The 18844-nt window shown below is 38.7% G+C and overlaps 1 protein-coding gene across 10 annotated transcripts in view; it reads left to right on the top strand.

Moving 5' to 3' along the window:
* The window catches only part of IARS1 (isoleucyl-tRNA synthetase 1), a 107935-nt gene that overhangs the window by 49591 nt on the left and 39500 nt on the right, over positions 1–18844 (top strand). For 9 of the 10 annotated variants that reach the window (XM_061357881.1, XM_061357880.1, XM_061357883.1 and 6 more), the window contains 5 exons: positions 4366–4492; positions 9211–9296; positions 9606–9800; positions 13274–13360; positions 14031–14114. In XM_061357881.1, coding sequence (XP_061213865.1) covers positions 4366–4492; positions 9211–9296; positions 9606–9800; positions 13274–13360; positions 14031–14114 — 579 coding nt within the window. The remainder of the gene's footprint in view (positions 1–4365; positions 4493–9210; positions 9297–9605; positions 9801–13273; positions 13361–14030; positions 14115–18844) is intronic. The other variant, XM_061357879.1, reaches the window with a different exon arrangement.

Below are 18844 nucleotides of genomic sequence, written 5' to 3'. Positions count from 1 at the left end.
AGACTGGTTTGGGTTGGAAGGAACCTTAAAGCTCTCTAGTTCCAACCCCCTGTCATGGGCAGGGACGCCTTCCACTAAACTTGGTTGCTCCAAGCTTCATCCAACCTGTCCTTGAACGCTGCCAGGGATGGGGCAGCCACAGCTTCTCTGGGCACCCTGTGCCAGCGCCTCAGCACTCTCACAGGGAAGAACTTTTTCCTAAGATCTAATCTAAACCTCTCCTCTGTCAGGTTAAAGCCATTCCCCTTGTCCTGTCCCTACAGGCCCTTGTGAGGAGTCCCTCTCCCCTTTAGGGAGTCAGCCCCTTTAGGTATTGGAAGTCTGCTCTGACGTCTCCCTGAAGCCTTCTGTCATGCAAAGAGATCAGTGTGTAGCAAACTGTGCAGCCATTAACTTTCAGGGGATTTTCTGCCCTTGGGTTTAGGCAAGCAGGTTTTTTTAACACAGCCCCAAATGTCCTGAAAGCTAAGGACCTGTCAGTAGTGATTCACTGTTTTATCACAGTGTTTGATGTCACAGTTCTCTGCAGTGTACCTGGGAATACAGATGGAAGATTTAACTGGGAATTATGAGGAAGGCTGTGGGCTGATAGGATTAAACACGGTATAGCTAGTTTCAGGGTGAGGCCAGGTTTCCACTGGATAGGAGAAAAGGAAGCAGAATATCACTGAGGGATGGCATTGCTCTGGCTGCCCCTCGCTATTCTTAGTTGTGTAAAACAGACAGACCTTCATTGCTTTGTGTAGATGGAAGAGTACTTCCTTAACTAATAATACATACCTGTGGCAGGGTGTTATCTTTCTTAAAATTTAACAAGAGAAGTATACTGAGAATATATCAGAGAGGAGGATTAAAGGAAATGAAAAAAAAAATCCTATAGAAACACTAACCTGGAGTTGGTGTAACATAATGGTCAGGTGTTAGTAACAACGTGGTTGAGAATACTTTGTTCTGTCTTCCCAGCCCAGTGAAATATTGAAATAGAAGGTACCCCTGATTTTTATTTTTTTCTTCCTCTTTCTGTTTCCTCATGTAGGTAAGTCAGAAGTGTCAGACTGAGATATCTGTATCTAGTCAGAATAAATAAATGAGCTTCAGCCTTAAAGAGCCCTGTGAGTGGCAAGGCTGTTCTCTGCTGCAGATAGCTGCTCTAACTTGTATCACCCAGTTGGAGCCTGTATCTGCTGTTTGGTGTGTGGGCAGCATCTGTGCAGTGGTAAGAACCAGTTCTAAGTAACAGCTGCTTTGAGTGATGGGCTCAAAATGTGTCTGAGATACAGGCTCTTTTTATTTTATTTGATGGCTGTGTCAGTGTTCTTTGTAATGTACTTCTAAAGAGCCATAAGCCATTGTTGCGAATGTGGTTCGTAGTAGATCGAGTGGTTTGTGTTTTATGTTCCAGTAAAAACTGGCAGCAGGATCAGACAGTTTTACCAGAAGAGGTAAATTATATGCTTTCGTAGCTGAGAGAGACCAGTCACACTGCATACATTTTTGTGGTTAATGTCCACTTTGGGGATAAAAATTAATTTTTCATGCATGTTTTGAGGAGGTAGAGTTGAAACTCTTAGCGTTTTAATGTCACCAGGGGATTGTTTCAGCCTCTAGCTATGTTAAATAGGCCTCATAATTTCAGCTAATCAGGGTCTAACAACTTCTGAAAAATGGAAACTAGTTTAGGGGTGATGTAGAGATATGTTTTCCACATTAGTGGAATGTCAGGCAAATGCTGAGGATCTTTGTACAGTTTCCACTTGTGTTTGGAGAGAGGGTGTCTTAAGGTCATCACAAAAAGTTACCAGTAATGAGTCCCACTCTAAAACAACTTGTGAAAGCCTGTATACATTTTTAAGCTTCAGGGATATGGATGTTATGTGACCAAGTTTGTCACCAAGTGTGTTTAAAATCTTTTTTTATAACACATTTTTGTTGAAGACATGAAGACACAGAAGATAACTTTGCAGCTGAAAGTAAATATAGAATAACTAGTGAGCCTATGGAACTTCAGGGTGATATTTAGTGACTCTTTTAACAGTAGTTTTTACCCACCTGAGACAATATTAGCATCAAGAAGCCCTCTGATCTCCACATGGCATCATCATGGGTGAAACTTGTAAAAGACAGTAGCTTTCATTTCCATCAGTAGGTTTTTTTAGGAATGCTCACTCTTACATTGTAAATCTCTTGCTGCTGGACCAAGTCCTACCCTTGAGCGTCATGTGAATCCATTATCTTTCCTCTAAAGGATTCTTTCACCTTTTGTACTCCTGGGGCTGATCTGTGATTAAAAATCATTCTTCTTCAGAAAAATTTGATAGCCACAAAGAGCTTCCAAAACAAAAGGAGGAAGAGACCGTGTGTGTTCTGTAGTTTGGCTGCTCCTCCTTTAGAAACTCTGTATCTCTAAATCCAGCTCAAACTTTGGGAAGGGCCCTTCTACTTACACTGAGAGAAAACAACAGGAAAACTTGCCATGGTTTGCTTAATAACTCAATTCTAGAGTTACTTGTATTATTGTTTCTGTTTATTCACAGCTTCTGTGCCTGAATATCACTGGGTTATGGTTATTCTTTCTTTTGAGGTTGGTCTTCTTATGTGCTTCTTTAGGCACGAAGGGAGTGTATTGTTGATCTCAAAACCCATTGCTTTTCCTCATCTGCTATATAATCATTGTATAAATAGTTAATTGTATACATCATAAAAGAAAGCAATTGGCTCCTGATCAAACCATCAGGGTGTTTAGCATACCCAGGGATCATGAGATTCTCTGAGCTCCAAGACATTTCCATATGATGAAAATTTGTCATTAACATCCCTCAGAGCCTATTAGTGCTCAAAATAAGTTTTTAGCAAGCATTGATAGGGTTTTATATTTGGGGATATGTGTGTGTTGTTTTTTAATGGAGAATTAAAAGTGTAGATGATAAATAGCCTGAAAATAGTGGTTTTTTGTTCTTTTTTTTTTTTTTTTTTTTTGGTAGGATACATCAACCTGAGATGTCTTTATTCTAAAAGTTATGGGCAGATATCTGGATGTTCATGCATAATGCAAGGTGCCTTTTGGTACCTTTTCTCCTTTTGAAACTTTGTAATTTCATTCAGCATCCAAATCAGTAACTGGCTTTTTTTTTCTGTATGTAAAATAGAGCAGTAGTACTATTATCCACCATTAGCCATAGTCCTCTAGTGGTGGACTGTCCTGAGGATTTCTGGCCACTGTTGCACCCTCAATGAATTTATTGTATGTTGCACGTATTTCACAGAATCCTAGAATGGTTTGGGTTGGAAGGGACTTTAAAGCTCATCCAGTTCCAACCCTTGCCATGGGCAGGGACACCTTGCACTAGACCAGGTTGCTCCAAGCCCCAACCAGCCTGGCCTTGAACACTGCCAGGGCTTCTCTGGGTAAGCCCTAGCTTCTCTGGACACCCTGTGCCAGTGCCTTGCTACCCTCACATGGAAGAACTTCTTCCTAATATCTTAATATCCCATCTGTCAGGTTAAAGCCATTCCCCCTTGTTCTGTCCCTACAGGCCCTTGTAAGAAGTCCCTCTCCAGCTCAGTTGTAAATCATGCAGTCGCTCCCCCCCCTTTGCTTCTCCCACTCCCAGAGGGATGGGGAGGAGAATCAAAAGAGTGTAACTCCCACGGGTTGAGATAAGAACAGTCCAGTAATTAAGGTATAATACAAATCACTGCTGCTACCACCAATAATAAGGGAAATAACAATGGAAGAGAATACAATACCACCCATTGATACCCAGCCTGACAGCAGTGAACCAGCCCTTCCGGATAACTGCAGTTTACATCCTGGGCATGACGTGCTGTGGTATGGAATACCTCTTTGGTCAGTTTGGGTCAGGTGTCCTGTCTCTGCTTCCTCCCGGCTTCCCTCCTCCCTGGCACAGCATGAGACTCAAAAAGTCCTTGATCAGAGTAAACATTTGAGCAGTAATGGAAAACATCGGTGTTATCATCGCCATTCCCAGGCTGAAAGTGAGAAACACAGCACTGCACCAGCTACTAAGAAGGAGAAAAAGATGACTGCTACTGCTGAACCCAGGACAAGCCCCTTTAGAAATCTGAAAAATATCCTAAGGGAGTAAGATTAAAATGGTAATTTTAATTTCTACAATTTACCTGTATATCAAAGAAAGCAAGAAAGGCAGGAGAAATGGTGTTTCATTTTTTGACAGCAAGTCTGTAGGCCTTGCAGCAGCCGGTGCTGTAATAGAATGTGCTCTGATTCATGCAGTATGCAGAAATTAACTTGCCTTATGGATGAAATCAAAACAACTGTTCTTACTAGCTTTCTTTTAAGTGGAATGCAGTGGTAAAAGAATACTTCTCTTACTTTTGGAACAGGGTTCCAGATTTTGTGAGAGAGAAGCGTTTTGGGAACTGGCTTAGAGACGCACGAGATTGGGCTATATCTAGGAACCGGTACTGGGGAACACCCATCCCTCTGTGGGTCAGTGATGATTTTGAGGAGGTAAGAAACCAGAAGCTTCCAGTTGACAGAAAAGCTTATCTGTGTATGCTGTTTGCTTATTTTGATGTTGTTACATCTTCAGCTGCTGCAATCTGAAGTCCTATTAATGTATCTTAACAGTGCGTATTTATCTGTAGTAGGTGATAGATACAGGCATATGTATACATGCATTTGTGTGATCATACATGTTTCCTTTGCTTTTCCCTGAAAACTTCAAGCAATTTTTCTTGGGTTTTATCTTAGCATTAATATCATCTTTCCCAGAAGAATTTGCGGTGATGGTAAATTAATGGAAATAAAAAATGAGAAAGTGGCAAGCAAGAGGTTGTTTTGTTGGGTTTTTTGTTGTTTTTTTTTTTTTTTTCACTCAGTCCTTCCAGTCTCCTTTTGAAATTCTTCTGGTCCATTACTTCAAGCCAAATGAGTAGCTGAAAGCGTAAAAGCAAGTTCACCATAGGAGAAATTACATTCACATCTGTAGCACTGCAAATTTACAGCAGAATGTAAAAATGTGAATTTAGTGGGATAATTGAAGTATATGATGGGAATGCTGGAAATGAGGGGTTTGGAATTGTATGGTACCCTGCAGTTGGGAGCGTAAGGATAACTGCATGAGTGAATGAATACTTTACACAGTGTTGATGATTGCCCTTTTTGAAGTCAAACCATTAACGTTTAAAACTGATTCTGAAGCATCCCAAGTCTTTATTTTTTTTTTTTATCTCATGTGATGAGGAAAGTTTTACTTTTTAGATGTGGATGACCTCGACTAGGAAAATGTCTCTTGAAAAGTATTTTACTGCCTTAAGCTGCACTGTTGCATAAAAGTGCACCATGAAGCATTTTTTATTTCCTCTTTATTGCAAATCTTGTGGATAGGCAGGAGATATTGGGAGCGGGAGGGAGATGCTCATTGCAATTACCATTTAAGTATCTAAGAAAGCCTTGGCATTTTAATCTATTTATGCTGTGTGTTTGTAAATTACTGGCAGACCAAGTCCTTCTGTCTCTCATATAACAGTTAAAATTTAGATTGAAGGCTGACAGTTTACATCTAAAAATTTTTAATATCATTAATTTAAGTCCCTTTTTTGGTATAACAGGTTTTTAGAGAAAAGGCTTTCAATTTGTGCTAAAGTATTTCAAGACTTCATTCTACAGCTGAAAAAGATTGTGTAAAGGTTACATGACTCCTACTCCTTGCCTCTAATAATGTTTCATTTTCTGTCCAGTCTCCCTATGTCTGTATTCCTGTGTGTACAGATTTATTTGGGTTTTTAGGTTTGGTTTGGTTTTTTTTTTAGTAATACGATGTCTAGCTTAGAAGATAGACCTTTCCTTCCTCAGGGTTTGGTGTTCTGAATAATGACAGAAATACTAACAGGCCTATTATGTTTATCCATAGATTTATACATTTCTTCGTAATCCAGAGTCTGAGTGTCGTGCTTCAGTAGTCCAGTGTGGCTTCTGAACAATGCTATATTTCAGTCTAGGGTTGGTTTTAATATTTACTCTCTTTTTATGCATGTGGGATATAACTTGAAAACTGAATACCATTGGAACTGATGTGGAGCATAAGGCTTAAGTGACATCTGCTCTCATATAGAAATAATAGTCACTCAGAATTTCCTGACTTCAGTTTTACTGCAGCCTAGTGCCATGCAGGGCCTCCTCATGTCTTGGTCTCAAAAAACCACTGTTGCATGCAATTATGCTGTGCGTATTAAATCCTGGAGAAGTAATAACAGTTCCTTATTTAAGATACAGGAAGGTGAGTTAATTGGTATTAAAGTGAATTTTATTACAAATCCATATCTAGTTTCCCACTTTTATTTTAGTTTTCTTTTATCATAGTTATCAGGTAGAGACACATCATGGAAGTTAAATTTCAAAGCTCGTGTTTATTACCACATTTTTACAGTCAGTGTATGATATTAACCTCTCAAATACAAATGATTTTCTCAGGGGAGGAACACATTTAGGATAATATTTTTTTAATGTAGAACCCAAATTAGTAAAGTGGACATAGGCTAACTTTATAGGACTTGCATACAATTTATAGTGTGAAATATTCAGTTATGTTACGGAAAGTTTCTCTTTCATTGCTTGTTGCTTACATAAACTCTTAACCCTCCACTAGTTCTGGTGCCCTTGGTCTTTCACGACAGGCTTGGAAGAAGAGGTCTCTAGCTGTGCTAGAAGGGTGAGGGACCTTCCTTAGGTCAGTTTCTGGTCTGCTTTGAGGTTGTCTTAAGAATGCCATTTCTAGCTGGCCTTCTGAATCATTTATTCTAATTTCTAATCAGAAGATGCTTTCTAAAGATCCCAGGACGTCTTGCTGATACACTGATGCGCTACATGGACTTCTTGCTTTATATGAACACTGCTTATTCTTCGATTATAGGTACTGAACAGCGCTGAAGTGACAAACCAATAAAAACAAATATTTTTATTTAATAGGGACTGCAGAGCTATGTCACAGGAACACTGAGGTCCACAAATGCTGCTGGGTGGCTTTATTCTTCCTGTTTACATGGATAATCCCAGATGTAATGCTAATGTTCATTTTGTTAGAAGTATTTAACCTTGACCTCTGATTTCACATTAGGTCTCAGTGATGCTGAAACACAGTTGAACACCCCCCCACCCCCCCCCCAGCCTATTTATCTCAGTCTTTGCTGTCTGCTATTAAATGTTGATATAGCTAACTATGTAGTTGATGTGGCTGAAAAATAAAATGGAGGAGGAGCAAGGGACTTGTAAGGAAAGAGGCCAGGCTACTGAAGGAGACATTGGTGTTGAAAAAATGTATCCAAAGCAACAGCTTTAATTCGAGGGCATAAACCTGTTTGTTCTTCGCAGAAAGGAGTGGGTGCGGCCTAATGAGGGATTGGAGTTAGTTAACAGCTACTCACTGTATTGTTCTCTTGCCTTCAAGTATCTATTGAACTACCCTTGGGGCAGAGTAGCTCCATCCTTCTGACTTTGACAACGACAGCCTTATTCAGTATGGTGGTATCTGTGTTACTGTGGTGATTTCTGGATTCTTCATGTGGACTTGGGGTTGTTTCTGTCAATATGTTCTGCTGGGTGCAGTTCCGCAGATGCATCCAGTATTCAGAATTTTACTTAAGTATTATAATGCTTGATTCAAAAAGCAGCAACTGATGGGCAAGTTTTAACCCAGAGCACAGTGTGAAAGTATGCTCAAATATTAAGGTTAGTTCAGATGAAGTAATCGGTTTATCCAAGGCTGTTTTTTACCCATGCTGCTATTAAAACCTTTTCTTCTACCAGCTGTGATGAACTAAGTACCTGCTGCCTGCTTACTTGTTACAGGGCCAACACAGTGAATAAAGAACAGATCTGTGTTAAAAATAGGTTGTTGATAAAGGTATGTTTTTAACTAGGATCAGTCCCCTGGTGTAGGTTGCTGTGTAAACTGCAGACTTGTACTTGATTATTGTAATGACTGTAATGCTTCAATTCTTAAAGAAAAATAAGACAAATACATAAGGGAAAAATACATTTCAAAACTATTTCATTAAAAAAAAATGATAGTAATACAGGTCAGCAGTTGAATCAGAATAGGAAAATCATAGCTTAAAAAACAGATCAGACAGAGTTTCTGTCTTGCCTGTATTCATTAGAAGTTTTTGGAATTAAATACACCAAAACCTTTTTGTTAGTGACTATTTCTGTGTCTGTATATATATGTATTTATTTAAGACTAGCCGTAAGAATTGAGCAGTACTCTGACTTACTGTATCCCAAGAGTGACTTAGAAAGTTATCTTATATGAAAAATGTCTAGCTTGCTTACAGCTTCTTTATATTGGTACATTTAACTCCTTCCCTATCAGATCTGTCAAAAAACACTGTTTTTTTTTCTTCTGTGGAATGAGACCAATAACGTGTAGGACAGGCTCTCCAAAGTCCAGACAGGGACTGCAGCTGGTGGCTTATGACTCCTGTCAGTTAAGAGAGGCCCAAGAGCTCTGGGAGGGTTAAACTTGATTAAAACATAAAACCAAGATAGCCTTGCTTTTCTTTTCCTCTCCAACATGCAGTTTGTCCGGGTAATTTGTTTCATCAACGTCTCATGATATCAATGCAAATCTGTTACTGAAACCTTTTGTCCTTTTTTTCTTTTTTTTTTTTCTTTAGATAGTGTGATATTTTCATTGATGCAATAGACCCCAGTAAAGTCTGTACCTTTCTTAATAACCCCTTTGTTAGCTGTGACACTGCTTTGCACTTTAAATAAGATGCCGCTGATACAAACGGTTTAGTGTACCTGGGATGGAACACTTACACTCGATTATGAGCAGTTTAGCTGCTTTGCTTACCTTACCTTCAGAAGAGGAACCTGGGATCTGAAACTCCTATCTGTATAGAAGTCAGGATTATTGGATTTTCAGAGGTGATTGAGTTTGGGGGAAAAAACCATACCATTTTTGATATCTGACAGCATGCTTGTTCTTCGAAGTCTCCAATTATTCTGACATGAATTATATTAAATCAGGGCAGTGGTCTCTAGCATCAATTGGTGCTTGGTTAGATTGAAGAAGGGGACCTTTTACAAAATTTTTGTTGCTTTTCAGCTGTATCAGCTGTATCATCAGAGGATACTGACTGACTTACATGTCTCCTGTCTAATGTTAAAAAAAAAGAGAAAAAAATGCTACTGTGTGGAAATAACTGTTTAAATTTCTGGAGTGTTTCTTACAGGTAGTTTGTATTGGTTCAGTGGCAGAGTTGGAAGAGCTGTCCGGTGTGAAAGTCACTGACCTCCATCGAGAAAGGTTGGTCTCAGAGACTTCTAATTAGTTATATAAAACAGCTGAACAGAATAGGAAATATTCTCTCTTTTTCTCTAAACATGGGAAACAGATTTAAAGAAAACAGAAGTAGTAAGAAGACTTGTGATTAGCATGCATCGATTTTCCTTTCTTCTGTCTTAAACACTGTTAATATAAAAAAAAATTAAAAACCCTCTAAAATAAAAATTGTTGAAGGAAATGCTGACCTTTTAGAAGAATCATAAAAGCATTAAGTTTTTGTGCTAATTCTTGTTTTTGTTTAAAATTCGTCAATCTTTTTCTTTCCCACAGTATTGATCACCTAACAATCCCATCACACTGTGGCAAGGGCTTACTGCACCGGGTCCCTGAAGTTTTTGATTGCTGGTTTGAGAGTGGAAGCATGCCTTATGCACAAGTCCATTATCCATTTGAAAACAAAAAAGAACTTGAAGATGCTTTCCCTGCTGACTTCATTGCTGAAGGCATTGACCAAACCCGAGGATGGTAATTTTCTGCCACTACATTATATGTTATTGCCCTGTGTCCAACACTATTACATCTGGTTGAGCCTTTAATGTTGTATAGGGAAATGTATGATTTATTTTTTTTCCCCTCAGTAAAATGCAAGGTATTCTAAGGCTTGGTGACAAAGTCTTGGAATTCGTGTTTATTCTATTTTTGAAGCTTGAGGCTGGTTGTTGGCTGTGAAAACTGACAGGTTTTTAAGATGAATTTTTGTTTCGTTTTTTTTTCTTGAGTAGTACATTTGACTATATACAAGTAGAACTCTTTCATCCAGTAATTTGAGTTATTAGTTAAATAAACTAATATGCCGGGATTGTGAGAATAAAGACCTTAAGTCCACTGTAGAGGAAGATCAAGTTCAATATCCTCTTACAAACCTGAATTTTTACAAGTGAAGTTCCTGACTAGAAAAACGGAAATATAACCCCCATTTTCAAGTAGGGGAAAATGGAAGACACAGGCAACTACACACCAGGCAGTCTCACCTTTGTGCCTGGCAAAATCTTCACTAGGGACTGTAATGATGGGACCAAGGAGTAATGAGTTAAAACTTGAGCAGGGGAAGTTTAGATTAGGTATAAGGAAGAAGTTCTTTACTGTGAGGGTGGTGAGGCGCTGGAGCAGATTGCCCAAGGAAGTTATGAATGCTCCATCCCTGGCAGTGTTCAAGGCCAGGCTGGACGAAGTCTCGGGTGACATGGGTGACATGTATGGTGTTCCTGCCCATGGCAGGAGGGTTGATCTTAAGTTCCTTTCTAACCTACACCGTTCTGACCCTCCTTTGCCCATTCCTCCTCCAGCAAACCAGTAGGCCAACGCAAAGACAGCAGTAAGAGGTGGGCTTTTGCATGATGGTGAGGTTGAGGAGGTTTATATGTACTCTCAAAGCCAGGGGGCTTGAGCAAGGAAAACTTGAGGCATGATGCTACATGAAAAATAAGTTTCAAGAATCAAGTTAAAGGTGTCTTCACCTTACAGCCCATTTCTTTTGATGCGAAAAATTATCTAGATCTTCCAAGCAAAGTTATATTTCCAAGTTTGGCAGTTAAGGAGGGATCACTGAAGTCTCACTCAGTGAAACATGGACTCCTTGTGGCATATTAAATACTTGTCAGAATATAGCTGCACCATACCTTGTTAGTGCTATGCAAGATGTTTGCAGTGGGTCCTCAAAGCAGTACTGCACATAGCTCAGCATTAGCACAACCTCATGAACTTTGTTAAAAATGGCTTCTTGCATTTATAGTGATTTCTCATTTTCTTTTTGTTTTTCACCCCCAAGAAGTAGTCTTTGCTAGCCCATCTGTTTGTGTGCTCCACAATTTTATGTAGAATTACAGAAAGGTTTGGTTATATCACACCTTATTAGTCATGGTGCTTTTCAGCGTGGTGTTATGTGTCTTTGTGGAGTTAGGGTTTTTTTACTATTGTTTTGGCTGACATATCTAGCATACATATGTGTGTGTATATAGATGTATATATATGTATCTCAAGGACATGACTAGAAGCAGTCTGATTTGGTGAATTGTGAAGGAGCAGAGATGTCGAAGTTGTCAGAAACGTATGTATATGTGGACAAGCTATTTAAAAAATGAGGTGCAGAGATATTCCTTTAAAATATTCAGAGTGAATGAGGTGAATTTTTTAAAAGGATAATCTGAGAAAGAATGAGAAGAGTTGTAAAAATTGTGTGTAAACCTTTGCAGGATCTCAAAGAGTCTTGTAAATGTCATCAACTAAAGTACCTCATTGTTGAGGCTCATCAGGTTTGATAAGGCCAATAATATTAAATTTGTGGAGAGTACTTGGATGTGTTATTTATAGTGCCAATGGTCGGTCTGTACAATTTTCCCAATGCAAACACTATTGAAATCTCTTCTAGTTGGTTCTACTTGTCTCTTTTTAATTGTGGTTGCACCTGCCTCTAGTAAGAGAATTTGCAACCAGTTTGCAGGAAGTGATGGGAGTTTGTCAATGAGGTACTTTCAACTAAAAACTAAAGAAGTACTGCTGGTTTTGTAACAAACTGTTAGTCTTGTAGGCTTGAGGTGTCAATCATCTGAGTAAATGCTCAGATATTTGTGTTTAGGGGTTTTCTTAAGAAGATTAAAAATAGAGATGAGGATCTTGAGTGCATGTGCTTGTCTGCTGGTGAAGGAGTGTTGGTCAAAATTAATGAAATTAATTAATTGAATGCAGTTGAATAAAGAGAATTTGCATCCTGCAGTGTGCATTGAGGTGATTGAGAGTTAAAAGCGTGTTAGAGGTAAGCATCAGAGTTGTCACGTAAGCCATTTAATAAATGCAGTAATGGACATTGCAGCCTTTACAGAGCTTTGGACCTTCAAGTGTCAGAATAATGCTATTGTAATTATAGGCAGCTTTTTGATAAAAACAACTTTGGAAAATACAGATGGAATTCCCTCCTCCCCACGTGTTTCTGCGCTAAATCTTCATGCAAATGCATAGTTCTGAGGCACAACCTCCTGTGCTTTATTCTAAATCAGTTAGCTTTTCTATATCATCTGCTCTTTTAAGGTTGCTAAGCAATCGTCAGCGTAATATTCATTTTTAACCAGGAAAAGCTGTGGCCCCCCCTCCAGTTATTTTCTCAAAAGTAATTACTAGCAGTGCAGTTGCAGAAGCTGATAGATAGCTCCTTTGGTGAAGGTTCCACCTCCTGAGTATGAAATTATCACATCCTCTTGCACCTCCACTTAGTTTCTCAGATACAATCATTATTGACATACTGAATCATAGGTTCCTGTGCTTGCTCCAACCCTGGTTTCTTAACAAGTCCTAGGCAGTTTATAGTGTTACTGTAAACACACCTAATGCTGTGGGGGGGAAACCCCTATTGCCTGTTGTTGCAGGGAATGCCTGCATTCTCCTGTTTTCTAGTGATGGCTGATTTAATTTGTTTGAATGGAAGGAGGCTCTGCTCACTTTTGCTAACTTGGTTTTATGCTCCTGGAAGTAAAACCTCTTCAGTCTGCTAGGCTGAAGAATACACACGTTAGCAGACACACAGACATGTACAGAGTGTGCCAGTCCTGTCTGCCGTGTTCTGGATGGATCCTGAGTTCAGAGGTTTACACTGAGCAGATAGGGAGCTTGTTCAGGGATAGAGTTCTTATTTTCTGTATCGGAAGGGGAAAAGCTACATTTTTTGTATTCATAACCTTCCTAATGCCTACTGTTATAATTTTTCAGCTGCCTTGGACTAATAGATCACAGCTGAGCAAATAGCACAGTACGCTACAAAGAGGAAAAATGTCTACCTACAATAAGCTTCTCTTCTGGCCCTTTGCAATGTAAATGTTTGACATAACTTAAATTTTAACTTTGCTATAGTAGAACAACATAATGAAAATTTTCTTTTGTAATGAAAGGCATGCAGCCATTAGCTTGGTGTTTTTAGAAAGTGATGTTTATGTTGTCTCTTGTTTCAGGTTCTACACCTTGCTGGTGCTGTCCACTGCTCTTTTTGGAAGGCCTCCTTTCAAGAATGTAATTGTGAATGGCCTTGTTCTTGCCAGGTTTGTATGTCAGTCACTTCTTTCCCTAACAAATTTTTAGTTAACAAATATTTCGGATAAGTCCCTACAAACTGTAAATTAAATCTGAAAGGGGCTTTGGAGCTGTTAAGACTTGTCAGGGAGACATTGGTGTCTCAGGTGCCTTACACATCCCAGCTGCCTGCTACCCTAGGCTCTTTCTAGCAGGATTAGTCCTTCCTAGAGAGAGAAAAAATGAGTAATAACTCAAAATAGGAAAGACTAGGAAATAACTGATACCTGTTATGCAGAGTAAAGGGGATTATAAATGTAGTTTTAGATGCAATTTTAAATAAGTTAATTCTGTTGGTTTCTGTTTATTTTCAAATAAGGCTCTTCCAGTTGGCTGGAGGGATTGATTCGAAACAAGTGCATCTTCCCTCAGCTTTGGTAGGAAAGACACATTTCCTGCTCAGATGTGTAAATTAGGAGCCTCTAGGGTTGTTTTGTGGGTTTTTTTGGTTTTGTTTTCAGTTGCTCTCAGGGGCTCAATAGTCTTATCGAAATGATGTACTAATATCTAATTGTGTCTGTGCTGCCAAGAACAAAATAGGACCAAAAAATTAATCTGGATTTTAAGGACCTTTTTTTCCTTATCCATGTATTACAAGAATTCTGGGAACTTAGGCCTACATTCTGATTTTTTTTCTAGTGATGGCCAAAAAATGAGCAAAAGGAAGAAGAATTACCCAGATCCAATGAGTATTGTAAATAGTTATGGAGCTGATGCACTAAGGTAGGTTTTTCCTAATTAATGTACAATCTGGTATGTTGGATTTATGTTCATAGCAGACATGTACCAGGAGTGCTTGTCCGGTGTTGACAGTTTTTAGTAGGAAGAAAGTTAAATTTGAAACTTAGACCACTATGGCAGTGAAGTAGCTGAAAGAGTGGATGACTTAAAATAACTGGCAATAGTTACAGTTCCTGGACTTTCTGTCTTACCTCCCTCAAAGCTGGTAACAGCCAAAGCTGCTATGCTGACTTGGAGGCCTTTTGTCAGAAAGTGTGTGTCCACCTGGTACAGAATACTTCCACTGAAGCCAGCACTCTCTGCTATTGCAGCTAATAGTCTGAGCTGACCCCCTGAAAATTTGTGTAACATCTTTTGAACATAATACTATTAGTTTGCTGTTAAATCACCACTTTAGGAAAGGATTAGTGTCTAATGCACAGAAGTGTTTGTTTGATGTTTTCGTTATACATTTCCTAAAAAGAAAGTGTTTATTTGGTGAAAGGCTGTAATATGTACCTAATAGTAGTGAAACCAGGAAAGCAGAAGTGGAGCAGCCTAATGTGTGTATATGTGTTGTATATATGCAAGCTGTGTGTGTATGTGTGTGTGTGCATTGTGTATACATATGTATCTGTATATCTCGTCCTGGCCAAACAGAGATTAAACACAGTTCAAGTGCTTAATTAAAATTATACCAACTGGTTTAGACCTCACAGGAGTCTTCCAATATCAGAAGGGAGCCTGCAAGGGTGCCGGAGAGAGACTCTTTATTAGGGACAATATATATAGCAGTAGGACATGTAGGAATAGGGCAAGGGGTAATGGGTTCAAACTTAAACAGGGGAAGTTCAGATTAGATCTAAGGAAGAAGTTCTTTATTGTGAGGGTGGTGAGGCACTGGAACATGCTGTCCAAAGTAATGGTAAATGCTCCATCCCTGGTAGTGTTCAGGGCCAGGTTGAGCAGAGCCTTGGGTGACATGGTCCAGTGTGAGACATCCCTGCCCATGGAAGTGGGGTTGGAACTGGATGATCTTAAGGTCCTGTCCAACTCAAAACTATTCTATGATTTTATTATATAATTGTTGATTATTCCTAGATTTTTGCTAGGTGCACTAACTACATGCATGAAGTGATACCTTGAGATAAAGGTACAATAAAGACATTTTAATAACTTGCACATTTCTCAAGGACCCTGTAATTCTTGCTGTCTATAAGAAAACTTTATCGCACATGTTGAATTGTATGTTACAATTATGCAAGGTAATGATTGGGCTGAATGAAAGCTTAGTGTACCATGGTTTTTGGTTTATTTCAGGAAAATGGTGGTTGGATGCTCTAGGTAATGAAAAGAAATAGATGTGAAAGTCATTATTTCAAGCTTTAGCATTTTAAAGACCTAGTAATTCATCTTCTCATGAACAATATGGGTGAAAAGGGTTAGAGTTACTCAAATTGGAGTTTTTTAAATCACAGATGATGTCTCTGTTGGAAAAAATCTTCTTTTTTTTTTTTTTAGAAAACAAAACATGTCAAACACAAGAAGTTACACTTCCATTATTCATGGGTTTTGATTTCTAAAAGCTAATTCATTTTTCTTCCTGTGTACTCATTCTTTAATGTCACATTTATTTATACATACACCCACATAGAGAGCAAAAAGCATTGCAGGCTAGGTTCATTTATGGAAGGAGCTCTGCGATTCACTTGCCTCTACTTACTCACTGAAGCACTTGATCTGTTCTGTTTATAGAAAGAGCTACTACTGAGTTTTTTAGCTTGGCACTGTTTCCATGCAGTCACTTTAGCTTTTGCAGTATAGTGTGTCTGTGTGTGTGCATGTATATATATATTTATTGGCATTTTAAACTACAAGTTTGAAGTCTTCTCAGCAGTAGCTTGATAGATAGCAGAAATTATACGTGTAAATTGTTTAAGTGAATATGGAATTGATGGAAGGAGCAAAGAGAAGAAATAACAGAACAGTAAATCTAACAACCCAGCTTCAGATGTCATGAAACTTGAATCCCACGTGAAATCTGTAAGAACTACCTGGTCTAGTGGAAGGTGTCCCTTCCCACAGCAGGGGATTGTATCTAGATGACTTTTAAGGTCCCTTCCAACTCAAACCAGTCTATGATTCTATGAATTGTCAAAACAGTTAATTTCAATATTGCGAAGACCTATGACTTGAGTTGGATAGCTGTCAAAGCTGAAGTATGTCAGAAAGAGAATTTGCTGGTCATAGTATTTACAAGCCTTTTATGTATCCTGAGGTAAGTGTTCCTGTTAGATGTGATGTGTTACATTCTCCTCTCAATCTGTTCTCAAAATGCAGAAGAAACAGCATAATGCCATAGACTGCTGCTTTAGAGAGACAAAATGGTTTCTCATATATTGTTAGGAAACTTGGTAATACCAGCTTGATTTGAGAAAGGTTTTATGTTCTTCCCACTGAGTAATATTACTAGATATAACTAAATTGATAGAACTCCTCTTCTATCAGGTGCCCTACCTGTCTTTCCATATAATCACAGAATGATTAGGGTTGGCAAGGACCTTAAGATAGAATCATAGAATAGTTAGGGTTGGAAAGGACCTTAAGATCATCCAGTTCCAACCCCCTGCCATGGGCAGGGACACCTCACACTAAACCATCTCACCTAAGGCTTCATCCAACCTGGCCTTGAACACTGCCAGGGATGGAGCATTTACCACTTCTTTGAGCAACCTGTTCCAGTGCCTCACTACCTTTACAGTGAAGAATTTCTTTATATCTGATCTGAACTTCCCTTGTTCAAATCCATTGCCACTTTTCCTATTGCTGCTGTTGTCCCTGATGAAGAGTCTCTCTCCAGCCTCTTTGTAGGCCCCCTTCAGATATTGGAAGGCTGCTATGATGAATGTAAGTATCTCTGTATTGGAATAATTCAGGAAATGACTTTTCTTTTAACTTTTACATATTGTAAGTCAGTGTGGAGCTGCTATGTTTTAAAATCACAGCTAAACAAAAAAAAACAACCCACCCCAACAAACACTCCTCCCCCTCCCCCCCGAAACAAAAAACCTACCCCCCACAAAACCAAAACTTACAGCCTTAGAGAGCTACTTTTGTTATTTAGTTCAATTGTTCATGCAAAGAAATATTTTAAGAAGACTTCTGATAGATTTTTAGGTGAGTGCTGCTCACTTAAGCAACTGGGGATTGCAGTTAGCAATTTAGGGGATCCTTCATTGGTCTGATCAGTTGGCACTGCAGCCTCTTCAGCAGGAAAGCAGTGGAGGGAATATTTGAAGTAGTTTATATTCTGGGTGTGTCCCAAACTGATAAAAGGCCTGGAGTATCTCCGGCCAGACTAGCTCTGTGTTAAGATTAAAGTTATGTTTGACTTCTGAAATAAAGAGTAATAAACATACAGATAATTGTGATTGGAAGTTTAGTTTAAATACATGCCTGTAAGATCTAGTTTAATTTAGGGACTTACTCCTTCATTATCATGCTTAGCTGTTCTGTACTCTTGTAAATTCATAATTTGAATTCAGATGTAATATTTAAAGATTTTTATTTTTTCCCCAGTACAGTACTAAAAATGCCTATTTCTGTGCTGCATTACTGTTTAATCTGGCGGCTTTATTTTTATGTATTCTTTTTTACCCAAGAAGCCCTCTCCTGAAGAATTGGTGGTCTGGTATTCTTGAATGTGCGGTGTTAAACCCCATTAAGATTTTAAAGCCTCCTAAAGGAAGTCCTTGTAAAGATGTATTAGTTTAGAATCATCGTTTTAAAAGCTGAGAAGATGTGACAAAATGAGTCCTGTTGAGAAATACATCAATCCTTAAAATAAAATGTTTGGTTTGGTTTTCATATTTGGAAAATTAAATGAAGTGTATCTAAATCAAGTTTATATGCAAGTTTTTTTGATGCCTGGGTAACACCTGCTTTCTTTTTGAGTTAATTTGTTAGATACATCTTTGTCTCTGCAGACAGAATATTTGTATAAGGAAGGAGATGGGATAAAGTATAGTGATGATTCTTTGTAAACTCTGAGCTACCAAGGAAGCCAGGGATGTGTCTGTCTCTGTGAAATAGCTTGAGAGAGACTGACCTAGACAGGAGAGGATCTCCCTAGACAGGGTGGATTTAATGTATAGATGAGAACCCCTTTGGGTGACTTGGCCATGATTGTGTGAGGGTCTGCTGCTGATATAGTAGTTAACATCATCGGAATCCTCTGCCGTTCTCTGTCAGCTGTTTCAGGAGCTGAAGCACATTTGTATTGATCAGAGGTGTATCCTTTGTTCTCTTTTGGCACTGTTTTTCCTTGAAAGTATTAATTTCTGCTCTTTGATTTTGATGTGCTTGTTTTGCCTTGCTCCTTAGCCCTGTGTTTGCAGTGGGTGCAAAGCTTTTTATAAATGAGGAAACAAGCTAGATGGAATAGAAAAATACTTTTTCATTGTTAAGGAGTTCAAAATATTACCAAAACAATAGGTTCCATTCTAAAGAGCATAGAATCACAGACTGGTTTGGGTTGGAAGAGACCCTAAAGCTCATATAGTTCCCATGGGCAGGGATACCTTCCTGTAGACCAGGTTACTCAAAGCCTCTTTCAGTCTAGACTACTAATTCGATGGACCCACTTCTTGTTTTAGACTGTAATAGCATCTGAGCACGTGTTATCATCTCAGTTAACTTCTAGGGTAAAAAAGAAAAAAATAAATTCCATAAGC

The sequence above is a fragment of the Neopsephotus bourkii genome, unplaced genomic scaffold (genome assembly GCF_033783945.1).
Source record: "Neopsephotus bourkii isolate Nb327-2 ecotype Australia unplaced genomic scaffold, CSIRO-AGI_Nbou_v1 NB_923, whole genome shotgun sequence".
In the NCBI taxonomy this organism is placed as follows: Eukaryota; Metazoa; Chordata; class Aves; order Psittaciformes; family Psittacidae; genus Neopsephotus; species Neopsephotus bourkii.
The sequence above is the reverse complement of the archived record's forward strand: the minus strand, read 5'-3'. Positions and strand labels throughout refer to the sequence as shown.